We start from the raw sequence: 17,027 nt of genomic DNA on the forward strand, positions 1-17,027 counted from the left end.
TGTGAAAGTTTGCTTCAGAGCCTGGATCATGGATTTAGAGACATTAGACATCTCTGGTTTAAACTCCTAATTTTTGGGGATGAGGAGACTAAAGCACACAGAAAATAAGTAAGCTGTCCAGGAATTCACAGGTGAGAAGTGTCAAAGATAGGATTCATATCCAGGTTCTCTTAATTCATATCCAGTATTCTTTTCCCTTCACCATTTTGCTGGATTCTGGCATTAGAATCTGAAGTTTTCAATTTCCAAGTCTATTTCTTTATTAATGTCTTTGTTAAAACTTTCAGTGTAAAAATAAATGATCAAAAAATCCATCATGGAGTAGGATTTGTATATGCTTTAAATCTATTTTACTTCCCCAGAAAACAATTCTATCTCTTCTCCCTTCTTCTTTCTTCCTGCCAAGTTTCTCCACCTCCCCCTATTATATTGCTTCCTCTCACTTAAAGTTCATTCTTTCCACATTGCCCTTTGTCTCTATGCTGCTGTAGCTAGGCCTTGTGCAACATGGAAACCAGGAGCTCCATTGAATATTCCAATGTGAGCATCTACCACTGCCCATCATGACACCTCTTAGAAACTGTGCATCACCCCCACCACCATCCCTTTCCGAAATTCACTGCCAGACTCCGTGAAGAGGCAGCATCTCTTCTGTAGATGGGTCATTATGAAGTAAGTTTTCTAAGTCCCACCTGCCTGCGTTTCCCTTTCTTTGGGTAGCATTCTACCTCCAAGATTGGCATGCCTGCTGATGCCCAAGCGAGTTTAAAGAAAGCATATTCACACTCACATCTATCATTTCTCTATCCCTTCCTGCAGTAGGTTCAAATGCCCTTGAAATATCTGTCTGCCTTCTGAGTTTCAGTAGAATGTTTACATTCTACTCGGAATGTTTCTGATTCCTGAAGATGGTACCCTGCTGCTCACTGTGCTTCCGGAATATCTTTCTGACCTCTTACGTATTCCCAGGAGTATCTGCTCTGCAGACACCAAAGTAGCCAAGAAGGACAAATAAAAGTGGAAGTGTATGGGAGAGGTGTGAGAGAGAATGTAACAACAGAAATGGAATTTTATTAGGATGGACTTCTGTATCAACATATGGACAACAATAAATAGGAGGCCTATGTCCATCAATACAAATCACAACCTATGTGGAATCTTAGAGAGCTGCCTGAGGCTAAAAAAACAAAGGTAAATGACTTGCCCAGGGTCACATAGGTAGTGATTTTCAGAACCAGAATTTGAACCAGATCTCCTTGACTCAAAGTGCAACAGTCTACACATTGCAGCATGCTGCCTCTCCCTAATTATTTCTAATGGGTTCTAATAGGGGAATTGTATATTTGCTTTATGACATATACAATTGGTATATACATTTTTTGGTACTGAATGGCTGTTAAGGTTAAAAAGAAGTTGCACAAGGCGTGGCCAGGTAGCACAGCGAATAAGAACACTGGCTCCAGTGTCGGAATGACCTGGGGATCAAATCCCGGGCTCAGACACTTAGCACCCACCCAGAAACACCTGGCCGTGTAACCTTGAGCAAGTTACTTAACCCCAATTGCTTAGGGGTGTCCAGGTGGCTCAACAAGTAAGAGCACCGGCTCCAGTGTCGGGATGACCTGGGGATCACATCTGGGCTCAGATACTCAGCACTACACCCAGAAATAACTGGCCGTGTAACCTTGAGCAAGTTACTTAACCCTGATTGCTTTAAAAAAAAAATAAAAAGAAGTTGCGCATAATGGACCATTTTGTTTGTTTGTTTGTTTTTTTAACCACAATAATGTCCAAGAAGAAATAAACTTATTTAATGATATATTCATTTTAATCTCAGTATTAAGTAGATTTAAAATTCCAGGTCATCAAGGAACTAGGAGGAAACAGATAATATGCCTTGTTCTCACCATGTGTCCATAAATAATAGTGATAATCCTTTTTTGATTATTTTACTATTATTATTTTTTTGTTATTTTGAATATTATTATTATGAATCAAAAAAATCCATAATTTCATCAGATTGCAGATTTCAATCCCTCTAAAATTCAGTAGATAATCTTCTTGAGTTGTTATGGTGGCCAAACTTCTGTAGATGAGAAAGGTACCACACTTGGGCTGTTCCTTAGACAACAGACTTATGTCTATTGTGTGTCTCCAAAGCCAATGTGAAGGCTTCACAGCTTTGTACAACCTGCCAGAGTCTATACAATACAGGCAGTGTCTTCTAGAACCCCGTGTCATCTCTGTGCCATGAGTAGTTGTTGGAGGAAGACTTTGGTATAGGAATAATGATTGCCTATACCATGACACTTTTACATTTACAAAACACTTCAGCATTCTTTATTTCATTTGTTCCTTAATGCCCTTCCCCTTCACCCCAAATGAGGCAATCAGGTGGCTATCTCATTGGGTTCTGTACAAGTTAAAAGATTTGACAAAATATCACACAGAGCTAGACTTTTCTCTAGTCTGCTGTGTGATGCTGGATAAGTCATTTCACTTCTCCATGTCTCAGCTTCCTCACCTACAAAATGAGGTCAGACTTAGTGCCTTCTAAAGTCTCTACCAGCCTATATTCTAATAACCTATACTCTAGGACTCTTGCCAGCTCTAGCACTCCATCTTCTAAGGCTTCTTCTAAATTTTAAATTCTATGTTTTAAGGTACTTTAAATTTCTGGCAATTTGTGTTTTGAGTTCCCTTCAAAATTAAGCATTTTATGTTCTAAAGTCTCTTCCAACTCTAGGATCTAACTTCCCTGTGATTAAAACCTATGCAGGTATGACTGATACATTTTTCTAATTTTGTGGTCTTTTGCTTTCCTCACACAGGGGACATCCGATATGATGAGGCAATGGGCTACCCCATGGTCCAGCAGTGGCGGGTCCGTAGTAACCTCTACCGTGTGAAACTCAGTACCATCACTCTCTCTGCAGGTGAGGGCCTTCAACTTGAGAAGTAGGGAGCAACAAAGAATAGCTATCCTCCTCTAGTCCAGATTGGTCCTCGATCTTTTTGGTTGAATGAATATCCTGTCTTTCTTTGCTTCATAGTCAAATAAAGCAGTTATTGGAAGAAACATACACACACACACACACTTTATCTTTCTATAAAGAGTAGAAACTCATTGCACTGCTATATCAATATCAATACCAAACCATAGCATGTCATGCCATATCATGCCATACCAAACATACCAATGTAACATAACAAGCATCTATTAGGTATATATATATATTAAGTTTTAGACACTGGATGGGATAAAATTTATACATAGGACATGGTAACTACCCTCACAGAGTTTAAAGTCTAATTGGAGGATAACACCAATATTGGCAACTAAAATGTGCAATATTACATGATAGGTTCATTATAGAAATGCAGAATAAATGTTATGTAATAGGTGAGTGAGGCCATTTGGGAAAGTGACATTTGAATTGGGTTTCAAAGGATGAGTATGGATTCAAAAGATAAAAGGGGAGTATAATTCCAAGTAGATAGATATAATTTCATATACCTATATGAATATTAATATATATATATCTGTAAGCAGGAGGGGGGATAAGAGTGATGTATGTTCTGAGAGCAAAATAGTCCAGTGTGTTGGGGATAATGAGTACATGAAAGGGAAGAAGATGAGCCTGTAAAAATAGGGTATCACCTGATTGTGGTGGGCCCTATATGCCAGGCAGAAAAGTCTGATCTTTACTCACAGGTTTCATTGTATACACTCTATGGTTGAATAGTCAAACAAAGTAGTACATGGGAGCATCTCCCCACACTGTACAGTGGAGGGCACATGTGCCTTCTTGTGATGGGCAACCTTGGGCTATGTATTCCAACCAAGAAAGTTAGTTCAGACAGTTTAACCAACCAATAGGTCCATCAATTCTCTGAGCTTATGAGGAGGCAAAAGAAGTGTAAATTCATCGTCTCTAACTGGCTGCACTGCAGTTGGAGAGACAAGGCATAAATGTACAAAAGAGGTAACTTTACATGACAGGGTAAAGTCATGTTTGAGATTTCATGGTTCATATAACAAGGGATCCAGGTCATAGAGAACAGAGATTAATGTTATCTAAAGTCTTCTAAATTATCATAGTGGGTCCCCTGAGAATGCCAGGCTAATTTCTTCCCTTGACCATTTTCTACACAGGAACTGCTCTTGCAGCATTTCTTTCCATTGGAATGTGTTTGACATAGAGTAGAGATTCTTAACCATTTTCATTTCACAGATCCCTTTGTTAGCCTGCTATATAGCCTATGAACTCCTCAGGAAAAAAGGGCTATTTTAATGAAAGGAAATAACAAATTTCAGTTTGATGTTAGTGAAAATAAAGATACCTTTTTCCCAACAAAGTTCAAAAACAGGTAGTCAACAGATCCTAAGTGAAGAACTCCTGACATAGCAAGACATATGTCATATTGCCAATAGGTATAAAAGAAAACTAGGTGTTAGAATACTCAGTGTCCTATCCACAGTTTGGCAGTTTACCTCCCAGTTGAACAAATCCCCATGTTCCTACCTGCCTTTGTCCATTAGCAAAATGAGATCAGTCATACTTGCTACTATGTTCATGGAATGGATAGCTTCATCCATTGATGGTTGCAAAATATTCTGCCTCAGCAGCTGAAAAGTGATGTATTATGAATCAGCATTATTGCTCTTAATTCTTAACACAATCGATAATCTTTGTAACATAGCCATATTAATTATTTAATGATGTGAATTAATTGAAGTGACGTCAGTTGACAGAGAGGGCTGTGTATTAATTAAGTGTCCTTTCCCTATGATGGGTGTTTTCCTTCTCCCTGTATCCCAGCTCTCCCTCAATCCAAGCTTGGAAATTATATTGCTCCATTTCTGCTAGTGCCATACAGGCACAACTTGCTTTAATTAATTAATAGTTTGGTCCCTGAAAAAGTGCTGTGTAAATCAAATATTTGTAAATTGAATCTTATGCAAAATGCATGAAGGGAGCTTGGTATTTAATGAAAAACTTCAGTGTGGTCTTTTCTATTTATTTCAAGGCTATTTTACTTCAGTGGCATATTACTCTTACTGACAATGACCAAAACCCATCAATACCTTAGTAGATGGTCTTTGTAAGACGCTGTGAGTGAAAAAATTCATTACATAGAGGCTAAACTTCTCTGAACTTATCTAAGCTGATTCTACCCCTGGGCCAAAACTAAACATCTTTCCAGTTTGGTAGAAGCTGCCAGTAACTCATCACCTCTCTGCTGGTCTATCGTAATAGCCTTAAAATTGCTTTCCCTTCTTCTTGTCTTTCCCCACTCCAATCAATCTTCCACTCACCTGTCAAACTGACCTTCCTGCAGTGTAGATCTGTCCATGTCATCCCCCTGCTCAACAAACTCAAGTGAGCCCCTATCACTTCTAGGATTAAATATAAACTTTTTGGTTTGGCATTTCAAAGCCTTCACAACCTAGTTCTTTCTTATTTCTCTAACCTTCTCACACTTAACTCTTCTCTCCACAATTTGCAATCCAGCTATACTAGCCAAATTGCTGTTCTTAACTCAAGACACTCCATCTACCAACCTGGTGTTTTGCACCGGCTGGCTCCCATGCCTGGAATGGTTTCCTTCCTCAGTTCCACCTCAGAGCTTGCCTGGTTTCCTTCAAGAGTCAGCTCAAACCCTACCTTCTGCAAGAGGCCTTTCCCTAGTCCTCTACTGCTAATGTCTTCCCTCTGAAGTTAGCTTACATTCACATGGCATATATCTTGCAGACAAAGTTTTATTTGCATGCCATCTTCTTCACTGAAATGAGAAGTTCTTGAGGGCTCGGACTGTTTTTCTCTTCCTTTGTATCTCTAGCACTTGGCACATTGCCTAGCACGTAATAGGTGCTTTAAAAAAAAAATCCATGTTGACTGACTGACATAGCCTTTGAGAACTCAATATTACTTCTGTACCAGGAACAATTTTTAGAAATCATGCATTCAGTATACAGACTTTGTACATGGCACTGTGCTGTTGGATGTTATGGGACATAGGAAAGAGTGTGAGACATGACCCCTGATGCCAAAGAGTTGACAGTTTAATTGGGAAGACAAGATAGGTATGCATTCAATTGAGTTTAATTCAACAGGCCTTTCTTAAGCACAATGCTATGTGATAGGTACTGTGTTAAGTCTGAAGGTATAAAGACAAAAACAAAAATGTCCCTGCCTTCAGGGAACTTATATTCTATTGACAAGAAGAAAAACAACAACAACTTATACCTAAATAAGGACATAGAAAATACATTCAGAATAAACAATTTCAGGGGGTAACGATCAGAGAAAGCCTTTTGTGGGAGGTAACCCCTGAAGGACACTGGAGGCAGAGCATAACAGACACGGGCAGAGCCTGTGCTAAATTACAGGGACAGGAAATGAAATGTCCTGCCTGGGAATCAGCAGCTTGGTATAAGAATAGGGAATAGGTTAGCTTGGTAAAGTGTGAGGGGAAGTAATATATAATCAGCTTGGAAAGAGAGGTTGGGGCCAGATTGGGAAGTGCTTCAAATGCCAAACCGAAGTTTGTTTTCTATCATAGAGGAAATATGATTCTGGTGCAGGGGAGGGACATTAAATCCTGTGCTGAAGTGTTATGATATAAGACATTACCAGAGAAATCACAAGGCAATATATGATTAAGTAGTAGGCAGATGATACAGATACTGAGTTTTATAAGTTCAGTGAGGGAGATGTCTGTGGGTAGAAAAGGTTTCTTTTATTTTTAAAGGTGTATTGTGGTTGGTTTTATTTTTTATTTTATATCATATTCATTTCCCTATATGCTTCTTCCCCTCTTCCTTTCATCCCTCAATGGCATTCTAGCCAGTAAACCTTGCTTTGTAATAACAATTAAAAAAAAGTTTAGGAAAACCAATATCAGGTATGTTTGAAGGTATATACAACATACTACATTTACAGTTGCCTCCCTTCCGACCCCACCCCAACCCCACATCAGTCCTTTCAAGGAAAAAAGGAAAGAAGTGTATCTTCTTATTTTTTTTTCAAGGGTCAAGCTTGGTCATTATAATTATATAAGTCTGAATTCTACATCTTTGTTGGTTTCTAAATCACAATAATTTGGAAAGTCTTCCTGAAAGAGCTGGGATTTGAGATGGACCTTGACTGATAAGGAGAAGGTATAGGAGAGAGAGAATTCCAATCAGGTCTTCAGCAAGGGTAATGGAGGCTAGAAAGCACAACACATACAGTAAATTAATCACCTTTCACTGGAGTCTAAGACTATTAGTTGCAGAGGTCTACATATGTGGACCTGAATTGGTAGAGGAAAGTTCTTCATGAAGGAGCTCCCTATACCAATGAAATCATCTATATATTTCTATTACTGGAAGAGAGCACCCTTGTTTTTTGATCACTAGGAATAAAGATAAGAACCTTATTGCAGAAAACCTTGAAAATCCACATAACACATAAGTATTTTATTCTGTCAGCAGTGGGGAGATACTTAAGGTTTGGGACCAGAGAGATGATGTGATGAAAGTGACATTTGGGGTGGTTTTCTCTGATAGTGGATCATAGGATGTATTTGAAGAGGGAGAGACCCATTCTAGAGTTGTTACAGTGTCTAGGTAATGAGAGGTAGCATAGCACAGTGCATATGGAGTGTTGCATCTGGAGTCAGGAAGATTTGAGTTCAAATCTAAGGTGTGACAATAGCTATGTGACCAAAGAAAAATCAGTTACTTTCCTATCTGTAAAATACGGATAATAATACCTGTAGTACCTACCCAAAAAAGTTCAAATAAGAGGAGATATATAAAGCAGGAGAAGAGGAAGTTACACAGCCCTTTGAAAAGTTTAAATTTTCATATAAATATCAGTCAAAAGGCATTATAGCATAGTAAAGAGTGATCCTTGGAGTCATTAATACTTTAACTCTGACATGTACTAGCTGTAAGATCTTAGGTAAGTCACTTATCTTCCATATGCCCTAAGTCTCAAAATTATAAGTCATAGAAGAGTTTTGAAACTGAATTGGTAAGTGAATCTCCTCACCAGGAGAATACTATACTAGTAAAAGTATAAGTAATGTCTTAGCATAATGCCTGTCAGATAGTAGGTACTTAATCAATGTTTATTGATTGATATCTGAACCAAAAAAGGGAAAATTATCTGTATTCTTGGTGCTGTTGCTACGAGGTGATAGCAGTGGATATGGAGAGGAGAGCATGGATGCTGAAAATATTCCCAAGGAAGGGTCAGTAGGCTGTGATAAATTATTGGATATTGGTGATGCAGGAGGATATTCAACTATGACTGAGGTTTTGTACTTAATTGACTGAGAGGATGAGGACGGTGTTCATAGTAGCCTTTGCACTGGTCAGTAAGCACCTTTTATCTCTGAACGTCATGAAACATCATTGTATTTTGAAACTCTAATGCCCTTTGAGCGTCACAGAATTTAGAGCAAGAAGAGACCTTAAAACTAACTTAGTCCAACTCCTTCAATTTCATAGACAAGGAAACTGAGACCAAGTGAAATTAAATCATTTCCACAAGGACACACAGGTAGTAAGCAGCAGAGTAAAAATTTGAACCCAGGTCCTCTGGCTCTAATCCATCACTCTTTCCACTAATCATATTGCTTCCTATTATTTTGTGTTGTTTATTACCTGTGTTTGCACATTAGTATCTCCATATCAGTTCTTTGAGAACAGATACTTCCGTTTCCAAACTTGTTATTTCTTCCAGTGCCTGGCATGGTACTCTGCATATAATAGGTGCTTAATTAATGCCTCTTCAGTAAAATAACGAATGAATGAAGCTGATAATTTCTTTTGCTCACTGTCCTCCATAGGGATAGTTTAAATGTCTTCTGGAACCTAATTTGTTCACAACTGTTAAATGACCCTACTGACATCTCACTAGGCTGATGGTTCTGACCTGGTCACCTCTTGTGTGCTCACCTCCTTGTGCAGGGTTCACCAACATCCTGAAGATTCTTGACAAAGAGAGCAGCCGGGAGGAGCTACTGTCCTTCATCCAGCATTATGGCTCACACTACATTGCCGAAGCCTTGTATGGCTCTGAGCTTACCTGCATCATCCACTTCCCCAGCAAGAAAGTCCAACAGCAGCTATGGCTCCAGTATCAGAAAGGTAAGGTGAGCTCTGAATATGTGGTAGGACCCAGAAAAAGGGAATGCAGTTTCCTGCTTGGTTTGCCTTTTGTGCTTTCTCATGAGCCCATTGGTCCAGTTACTTAATTCAGTTTGGGGAAATGTGACCCCAGAAAGGATTAGACAAAGGGGAAGATTTTGGAACCCACCTGGCTTAGTGGAAAGAACAGTAGTCATTGCTTTTCCAACTTTATGACCTCAACTAAATCATTTCTTCTCTCTGGAGCTCAGTTTTCTCATCTGTAAAAGAAGGGGGTTGGAGTAGGTGATCATTTACATGCCTTCTAGTATTGTTCAGTTCAACCCTTTTATTTTGATATGTTTGTGCATAAGTACTATGCTTTCCAATTCTTTTCTAGTCTTTGTCCAACTACTGATTAACTCTTTAACCTTGGGAAGCTTGTTTAATCTCTCTGGGCCGGTTTCCTCATATCTAAAAGGAAGGGCTTAGTCTAGAAATCCTTAACAGAAATCCTCTAGCATGCTATGAGTTCTGCCTCAGGCTCCCCAAGAAGGAGAAATCTAGTCCTAACAGCTTTGTGACTTTGATCTTCTCAAATGTATACGTGCTGCTCTCCTATCTCATGTGAATTCTGTTTGTGTTTTTAACTGGATGTGGGGGCAGAATAGGTTCCATTAATACCTTTCCCTTCCTAATTCTATTGTACATACACACACACATGCCCTCCCCCCACCCTCTACATTCCCCTGAAAAAGAACTGTGATGATTTCATCATCTTACCAAAAAAGGGACAAGAAACCTGAAATTTTACCTTTAGAGTCTCCTCATATTTCTCTGGATACCCTTGCTCTAAGAGAATGTCACAAGATTCTAAGAAGAGTCCTGAAAAATATGTTAGATTTATACTCAAAGGGAAGAGTCGGTTACCTATTTTCTATGTGACCAAGTCATCCAACCCCTGTTTATATTCATATGCAAAATGAAGAAGTTGAAGGAGAACATTTCCAAAGTCCCTTCCAGAACTAAATGTATAATTCAATGGTGATCTCCTTTCCTGATGTGCTGGCAAATTGGCTATTCACCTAGACTAGGAGAAAGGAGATGTGGCTTCTAGGCCTACCTCTACTGTTAGCTCACTGTGTGACCCTGGGCAAGTTATTTAACCTCCAAAACATCATCTGGAAAAAGAGAGAGCTTAAAATACATGCTGCCTGCTTCTCAGAAAAAGATCAATCAATCAATATTGATTAGGTGCCTACAATGTGGGGGGATACAATTAAAAAGAAGGAAATAATCCCCATTTCCCATGAGTTTGCATTCCAATGTGGGAGATGAAAAAATATATATACGTATGTATGTACCTACATATGGATGTATGTATATGGCAAAAATATATAAAGTTAATAAATGCAAATAAACACAAAGTAGTGAAATGCAAGGTAGTTTGGGAGGAAGGATGCTTGTATTTAAGGGGGCTTAGGAAAGTCTTCTTGTCAATGATGGTACTTGGGCTACACCTTAAAGGAAAAGAGGGGCTCCATATGAGGTGAAGGTAAGGAGGGGAGGGCTGCCTTGAAATGGGGATGGTCAGTGAAAAAGCATGGAAACAAGAGATTCAATATCTTACGTGAGGAACAGAGGAAAGAATTGTTTGGCAGAATTTTAGAGCATAAGAGTATTAAAATATAGGTTGTAACTAGGTTGTAAAAAGGTAAAGAGAAACTTAATATTTTATATAAGAGGCATTGGGAAGCCATCAGAGTTGTCTAAGTAGAAGAATCACAGGGTCAGATCTGTGCTTCAGGAAAATTACTACTACTGTGTGCAGGGTACTGTGTGGACTGGAGCAGTGAGAGAATTGAGGTGGATGAGAAAAATTATAGAATGCTACCTTGGAAAAGGTTTTTTATATTAACGAACTTAATACTAATTCAGTCAGTCAGTCAATAAACCATCTATGTGTCAGGTACTGTGCTAAGTGCTCAGGATACAAAAGAGGCAAAAGTTAGTCCCTTCCCTCAAGGAGATCACAATTTATTGGGAAAAGCAGCTATTTATTAGCATAGTAGAAAGAATGCCAGATTCAGAATGAAGAGGGACCTGGCTTGAAATTTTTTTTCTTTCTTTCTTTTTGGAGGAAGGAGGGCAAGGCAAATGGGGTTAAGTGATTTGCCCAAGGTCACACAGCTAGTAAGTGTTAAGTGTCTGGGGCTGGATATGAACTCAGGTCCTCCTGACTCCAGGGTTGGTGCTCTATTCACTGCACCACCTAGCCACCCCTCTGGATTAAAATCTTAACTAACACTGTATGACTCTGGGAAAATCACTTTGTCTCTCTGTGCCTTCATCTGTAGCATGGGTACAATAACATTTCTGCTTTACAGGATTATTATGAGAAAAATGTTTTCTAAGTCTTGAAGCACTAAAGATATGAGTTGTCATTATCGCCTCTGTGGCATATGGGAGCCAGGGGAGGATTATAAATAACATCCTTCCTAGAGTTGGCCTAGCCTGACTCAGCCTAACATTGTACCTTGAAACCCCACACTTTTCCCATCTCCCCCTACATACACTAAGTCACCCACAATTCAGACTCAGAATTGGCCCTTGGGAAACAGACACTGTCTGATATCAGATTGTCCCCCTACCCAAGGTCAGTGGAGCTCCCTGCCTCCCCTCTCCCCCCACCCCACCCTGCATCCCTGAAAGCTGTGGGTGACTCGGAGAGGTTTATAGAAGTGTGACACATAATTGAGCTGTCTGGGAATAGCTTCGTTTTATAGCTGTGACAATGACAGTCTTTAAAGAAGTGTATTAAATCAATAGCAGACTCATTGAGCTACACTATAAATAACGGGACACATCATTAAACAGGGCAATAAACTTCAGGACTTTGAAGTAATACAATTAGGTTATGTTTATAAAAACTATGGTATCACTGCAGCCATCCAGGGGCTTATTTGTCTCATTCCTGTTCAGGGCTGAGACATTTCTTAGATTTTTCCCTCTTTCTTTTTAGCTACCTCAAGCTCCTTGACTGTGCTTCGAAGCCCCATTGCTGCCTCTATCTCTCTCCTTCTCCCTGCTCCCCTCACCCACATGTACACATAGTCATTCTTGGGAGCATCTCAATTTGGGAAAGTAAGTCCAGAATAGATGATAGCACTTTGAGGAGAATCAATTTGGCTGAGTAGAAGGAACATTGGGCTATGGATCAGGAGACCTGCCACTTCCTGTGTGACCTTGGACAAATGTCCTCTCTGGACTTTAGTTTCCTCTTTTGTAATGGGGTCATAAAGAGTCAAACATGACTGAAAATGACTGAACAACAAGAAGAGATAGAAGAGACTAATGTCTCCCTTTGGGACCCTGTTTGGGGTTTTCATGGCATAGATACTGGAGTGGTTTGCCATTTCCTTCTCTGGCTCATTTTACAGATGAGGAACTGAGTCAGACAAGAGTGAGTGACTTGCCCAGGGTCACACAGCTAGTAAGTGTCTGAGGCCAGATTTGAACTCAGGAAGATGAGTCTTCCTTTTTCTAAACCCAGTGCTCTATCCACTGTGGCACCTAGCTCTTGGATGTCTGTGAATCTATGAAAACAAATTAGGTGAAAAGCTTTTGGCATCTGGGAGCCCAAGAGAAAAATTGTGCTGACTGCACAACTTTGCTAGACTGTGTATGCTGTTCCCATTAGCAATTATGGAATAGAAAGAACACAGAATTTAGGGTTAAAACTTGAGCTTGAATTCCTTACCTAGGTAAGTTAGTAAACCTCTACAGGGTTCAGTTTTCTCATCTGTAAAATGATGAGGTTGGATTAAATGATCTTTAAGGTCCCTTCCAACTCTGAATCCCTTAATCTTAAACCCAAAAAAGTTCCCTTATATTGATCTCATTCCACTCAGTACTTCTAAGTTTCAACTGCTGATTCATGAAAACCATACCATTAACCTACCTTAAAACCCCCATGGTGATATAATTGAGGCACAACTATCAGAAGTATATAAAGAGTTCTTTCTTTTGCCCTTCTACACTCTATATTCACTATGGGTGGAGGATGAGGCTGAATACATTCAAATCAACCAACTGTTTTGGTATTCTGAAGTTTCAGCCCTTTTGTCTTGGAGAAAGCAATTATCAAGACTTTTCCAGTGGAGGAATGTTCCAGTATCTTTGTTCTGCCAGGTGTCTGCAAAAGATCTTATTACTGCTTTTGAAAAGGCTTAAGGAGAGAGAGAGAAGAAAGACAGAGGAGGAAAGAAACAAGGACAAAGAACAAGAGAGAAGCAAAGAGGCAGTTGGGAACAGAGAGGGGCAAGAAGCAGACACAGAGATAATGCTAGAAGATAGAGAGAGACAGAGATAGAGAAAGAGACAGGGGAGAACATTCATGTACATGTGTATGCCCATCTTTTCCAAACTGTAGAGAACTGCGTACTCCATAATTTCTTTGCAAAGAGCATCCTATTGCTACATTCTGTCATACTCTTGAGCCTCCAGCCAGAAAATCAGCTGCAAATCCTCACAGATAAACATCTCTCTCTACTTTTAAAAAGTATTGTATCTCTCTTATAATTTCCCAAATCTGTCTCAGGGAATGGATTTCTGCATTTTCATTTGAATTGCAATGAAGTTTTCAAAGTGGGCTGGAACATTCACCAACCAGTGCTGACAGAGTTAGGGCTATTTCTAAGTCAGCACTGGGACAGAAGCAAAGGAGAGAATGAAACATCATCTTCCTTTCAAGGCAAGGCATTGACCTTGAGAAACTTCCCTGGAGGTTCTGTTCCAAGATTAGTGAATCAGACTTAGAAAGGGTTCAAGGTCTGGAATTCTTAAAGGGTTTTGCTAGCAAGGATCCTTTCTGATTAACCAAAAAAATTAAGCTGCTAGGGACAAAGCAGGAAGACTTGAAAATAAAGCTTTAGATTGTGGTAATGGAAGGGATGCAAATAATTCTAATTTGCTATTTTAGGAGTCATACATTCATTTAACAAACATTTTTATTAAGTGCCTATGCCATGCAAAATACTTTGATAGGTCCTGGGGGAGAAGGTGGAGTAAGTATGAAAATTAGATAAGATGGTTATGGTAGCAAAGGGTTCAGAACAAGGAGGGATACTGGAGATCATCTAATTCGACCCCTTCTTATTATAGATGAAGAATTCAAGACCCAAGGGAAGTTAAGGGACCTCATCATGATTTTCATCACCACAATAACTAAGATTTGTAGAGATTTTAGATACAAACTGCATTACAGATGTTGTCTTCTTGGTTCTTTAGAACAGACATGGGGCGTTAGGTAGTACGTATATTATTACTCCAGGTAAATCAAGGAGTTTTATAACTCAGGACAAAGATTCAGAAAAGTACGATGACTCATCTGATATCAGCCAGCTAGTAAATGACAGGCCTCAGATTTGGACTTCTGACTTCCAGTCCTTCCAATCTTGCAGCTTCCCTCAGGGAATTACTGTGGAATTGAGGGATAAGACACAAACACAGTTGACTTTTCTTGAAGGTCTGGAGCCAACTAATGGTTGATTAAGACAGGATCAATAGGTAGAGCCAGTCAATTTCCTCAGCAACAGGGAAAGAAAGTACAATATGTAGTTAATTAAGCATACATACTCCCACAGGACTGCCATTTCTCCTAGTTGAAAATAGAAAAAAATATATTCCCAATTTTAGATTGTGCCCATCTGTAGCAGAACTTCCCAGTCCATTCCTCATAAATCTTAATGAAGAACAACAACAGAAAGCTCTTTTTTCTGGTGTTCTTAACCTAAGATTTATGAAATTGTTTAGATAGGTATGTAGATAGATACAAATTGTTGGGGAGAGACAGACTGTATTTCAGTATGATTGTTTTCCTTTATGATCCTGTGTATTTTACTTTCAAAAACATTCTGAAAAGGGGTCCTGGTTGTCATAAGGGTCTAGAGCGCGCACGCGCGCGCGCACACACACACACACACACACACACACACACGGGCATTAAGAAGCTGTACTTTAGGTGATGGCTTCAAATCTAATGGCCATTTTCCTAATTCTATCTTTGACCTCTTTTGGCTTGAGAGGGCTAAGGAAATCTAATGTATGGGATTAGGGGCTTCCTGTGTTTGGAGGGCTAGTGAGAGGGAAGCAGACATCATAAACCCACTGATCACCCAACTCAATCTATTCCCCCATACCTTGGCCTGGAATTTATTGTTTCTCATGATCTTTGGCTTTTTTGTTTTGTTTTGTTTTCCATAATTTCTTAGACCCATACATCTATTTTCTCTCTGTGTGACATATTTCTGATGTAGTGAACCTGGGTCAATGACAGTAAGTGAGCAAGAAAGAACAGAGGATAAGAAAATACAAGTAATAACCTTGCATGTAGCAATAACAGTTTAAAGTGTCTGAAAAAATATGCTGCAAAGGCTGTGTTGGCATATGTAAAATACATGCAAATTATATGCAGATACATGCATGGTATTGGTATTTCTACACATCTTACACACCTGCATGTGGCAGAGTAAGAATTTCTTCAAATCAAGGTCTCATCCTTTGCAAAGTTTAGTCATCTTGCTAACCTTTTGAAGACCTTTGTTCTGTGTTATCATTATAATCACAGAGCCCAAACCAAACATGTCAGGGCTGTAGTTATTTTCACAGGATCATAGAATCTCAAAGTTTACAAAGGAGTTCAGAGGATGTAGAGGTGCCTGAATGGGAATCCTATACCACCCCCAACTAATGGTTATATGGCCTTCGAGTCTCTGTATGTACACTTCCAGTGATGGAGAATTCACTGTCCCAATGTCTACTTCACGACAGCTCACATTGTTTACAGAATTACATAATCTTAGAGTTAGGAGGGGTCATAGAAATAATCTAGTCTAACCCATACCCTCAAAAGGATCCCTATTACAGAGCTGACAAGAATTATCTAGCCTAGGTGTAGGGAACCTGGGGCCTCAAGGTGTCCTCTAGTGGCCCCTTTGACTGAATCCAAACTTCACAGAACAAATATCCTTAATAAAAGGATTTGTTCTGTAAAAGTTGGACTCAGTCAAAAAACCATACCCAAGGAACTAAAAGGTCACCTGTGGCCTTGAGCCTGCATGTTCTCCACCCCTGATCTAGCATCTGTCTGAAGACCTGAAATGAAGGGAAATTCACTACTTTCTGAGACAGAACCTTTTGCTCTAATTGTTAAGAAGCCAAAATTTGTTCATAACTTCCACCCATTGTCCCTAGTTTTGCCTCGTCCTAGAACCAAACAGAACAAGGTTAAACTCTCTTTCATGTAGCAACTATCATGTCTCCCTGGGCCTTCCCTTTTCTAGGATAAACATCCCCCTCTCCAGTTCCTTCAGAATGCTCAGGTTTTCACAGTCGATGTTTTTGAGTAACCTCATGATTTTGGTTATCTTTCTGAATGGGCTCCAGCTCACCAAAATCCTTCCTGTAACATGTACCCTCTAGAACTGAGCATGTTACACCAAATATAGTGTGATCAAGGAAAATCAAAAGTGTGTGTGTGTGTGTGTGCACATGTGCATATACACTTGCCTAAAAGATTATTTTTATAGAGAACTCACACAGGCAAGTGCTCATATGGTGGTGAGAAGAAGTGATATGAGGACACTCTCAAGATCTCAAGAACTTTGGAATTGATTGCATGACATGGGAGTCAGTGGCACAGGACCACCCAACATGGCGGCCCCTCATCAGAAAAGGTGCTGTGCTCTGTGAGCAAAGCAGAATTGAAGTAGCTCAAAAGAAAGGTGAGATGCACAAATTTAGAGAATCCACCCCAAATGTTCACATGGACTATTTGTACGCAACCTGTGGTAGAGTATTGTATTGATATCTGAGCTTGTATTGGTCTGATCAGCCACAGTTA

General features: G+C 39.5%; 1 protein-coding gene and 1 long non-coding RNA gene across 3 annotated transcripts in view; one reads left to right on the forward strand and one right to left on the reverse strand.

Annotated features, from left to right (window-relative positions):
* The window catches only part of LOC138150402 (uncharacterized), a 113,407-nt gene extending 103,605 nt beyond the window's left edge, over window positions 1–9,802 (reverse strand). Inside the window, exons 1-2 of the long non-coding RNA XR_011165564.1 lie at window positions 9,315–9,802; window positions 4,527–4,630 (exon numbers count right to left, since the gene is read on the reverse strand). This is a non-coding gene — a long non-coding RNA (uncharacterized lncRNA). The remainder of the gene's footprint in view (window positions 1–4,526; window positions 4,631–9,314) is intronic.
* The window catches only part of ASTN2 (astrotactin 2), a 1,158,830-nt gene that overhangs the window by 735,761 nt on the left and 406,042 nt on the right, over window positions 1–17,027 (forward strand). For both annotated transcript variants that reach the window (XM_069073820.1, XM_069073821.1), the window contains 2 exons: window positions 2,832–2,936; window positions 8,966–9,145. In XM_069073820.1, coding sequence (XP_068929921.1) covers window positions 2,832–2,936; window positions 8,966–9,145 — 285 coding nt within the window. The remainder of the gene's footprint in view (window positions 1–2,831; window positions 2,937–8,965; window positions 9,146–17,027) is intronic.

This window comes from Petaurus breviceps, unplaced genomic scaffold, assembly GCF_028583685.1.
Source record: "Petaurus breviceps papuanus isolate PSGF00001 unplaced genomic scaffold, PetGlider_PUasm1.0 90879, whole genome shotgun sequence".
In the NCBI taxonomy this organism is placed as follows: Eukaryota; Metazoa; Chordata; class Mammalia; order Diprotodontia; family Petauridae; genus Petaurus; species Petaurus breviceps.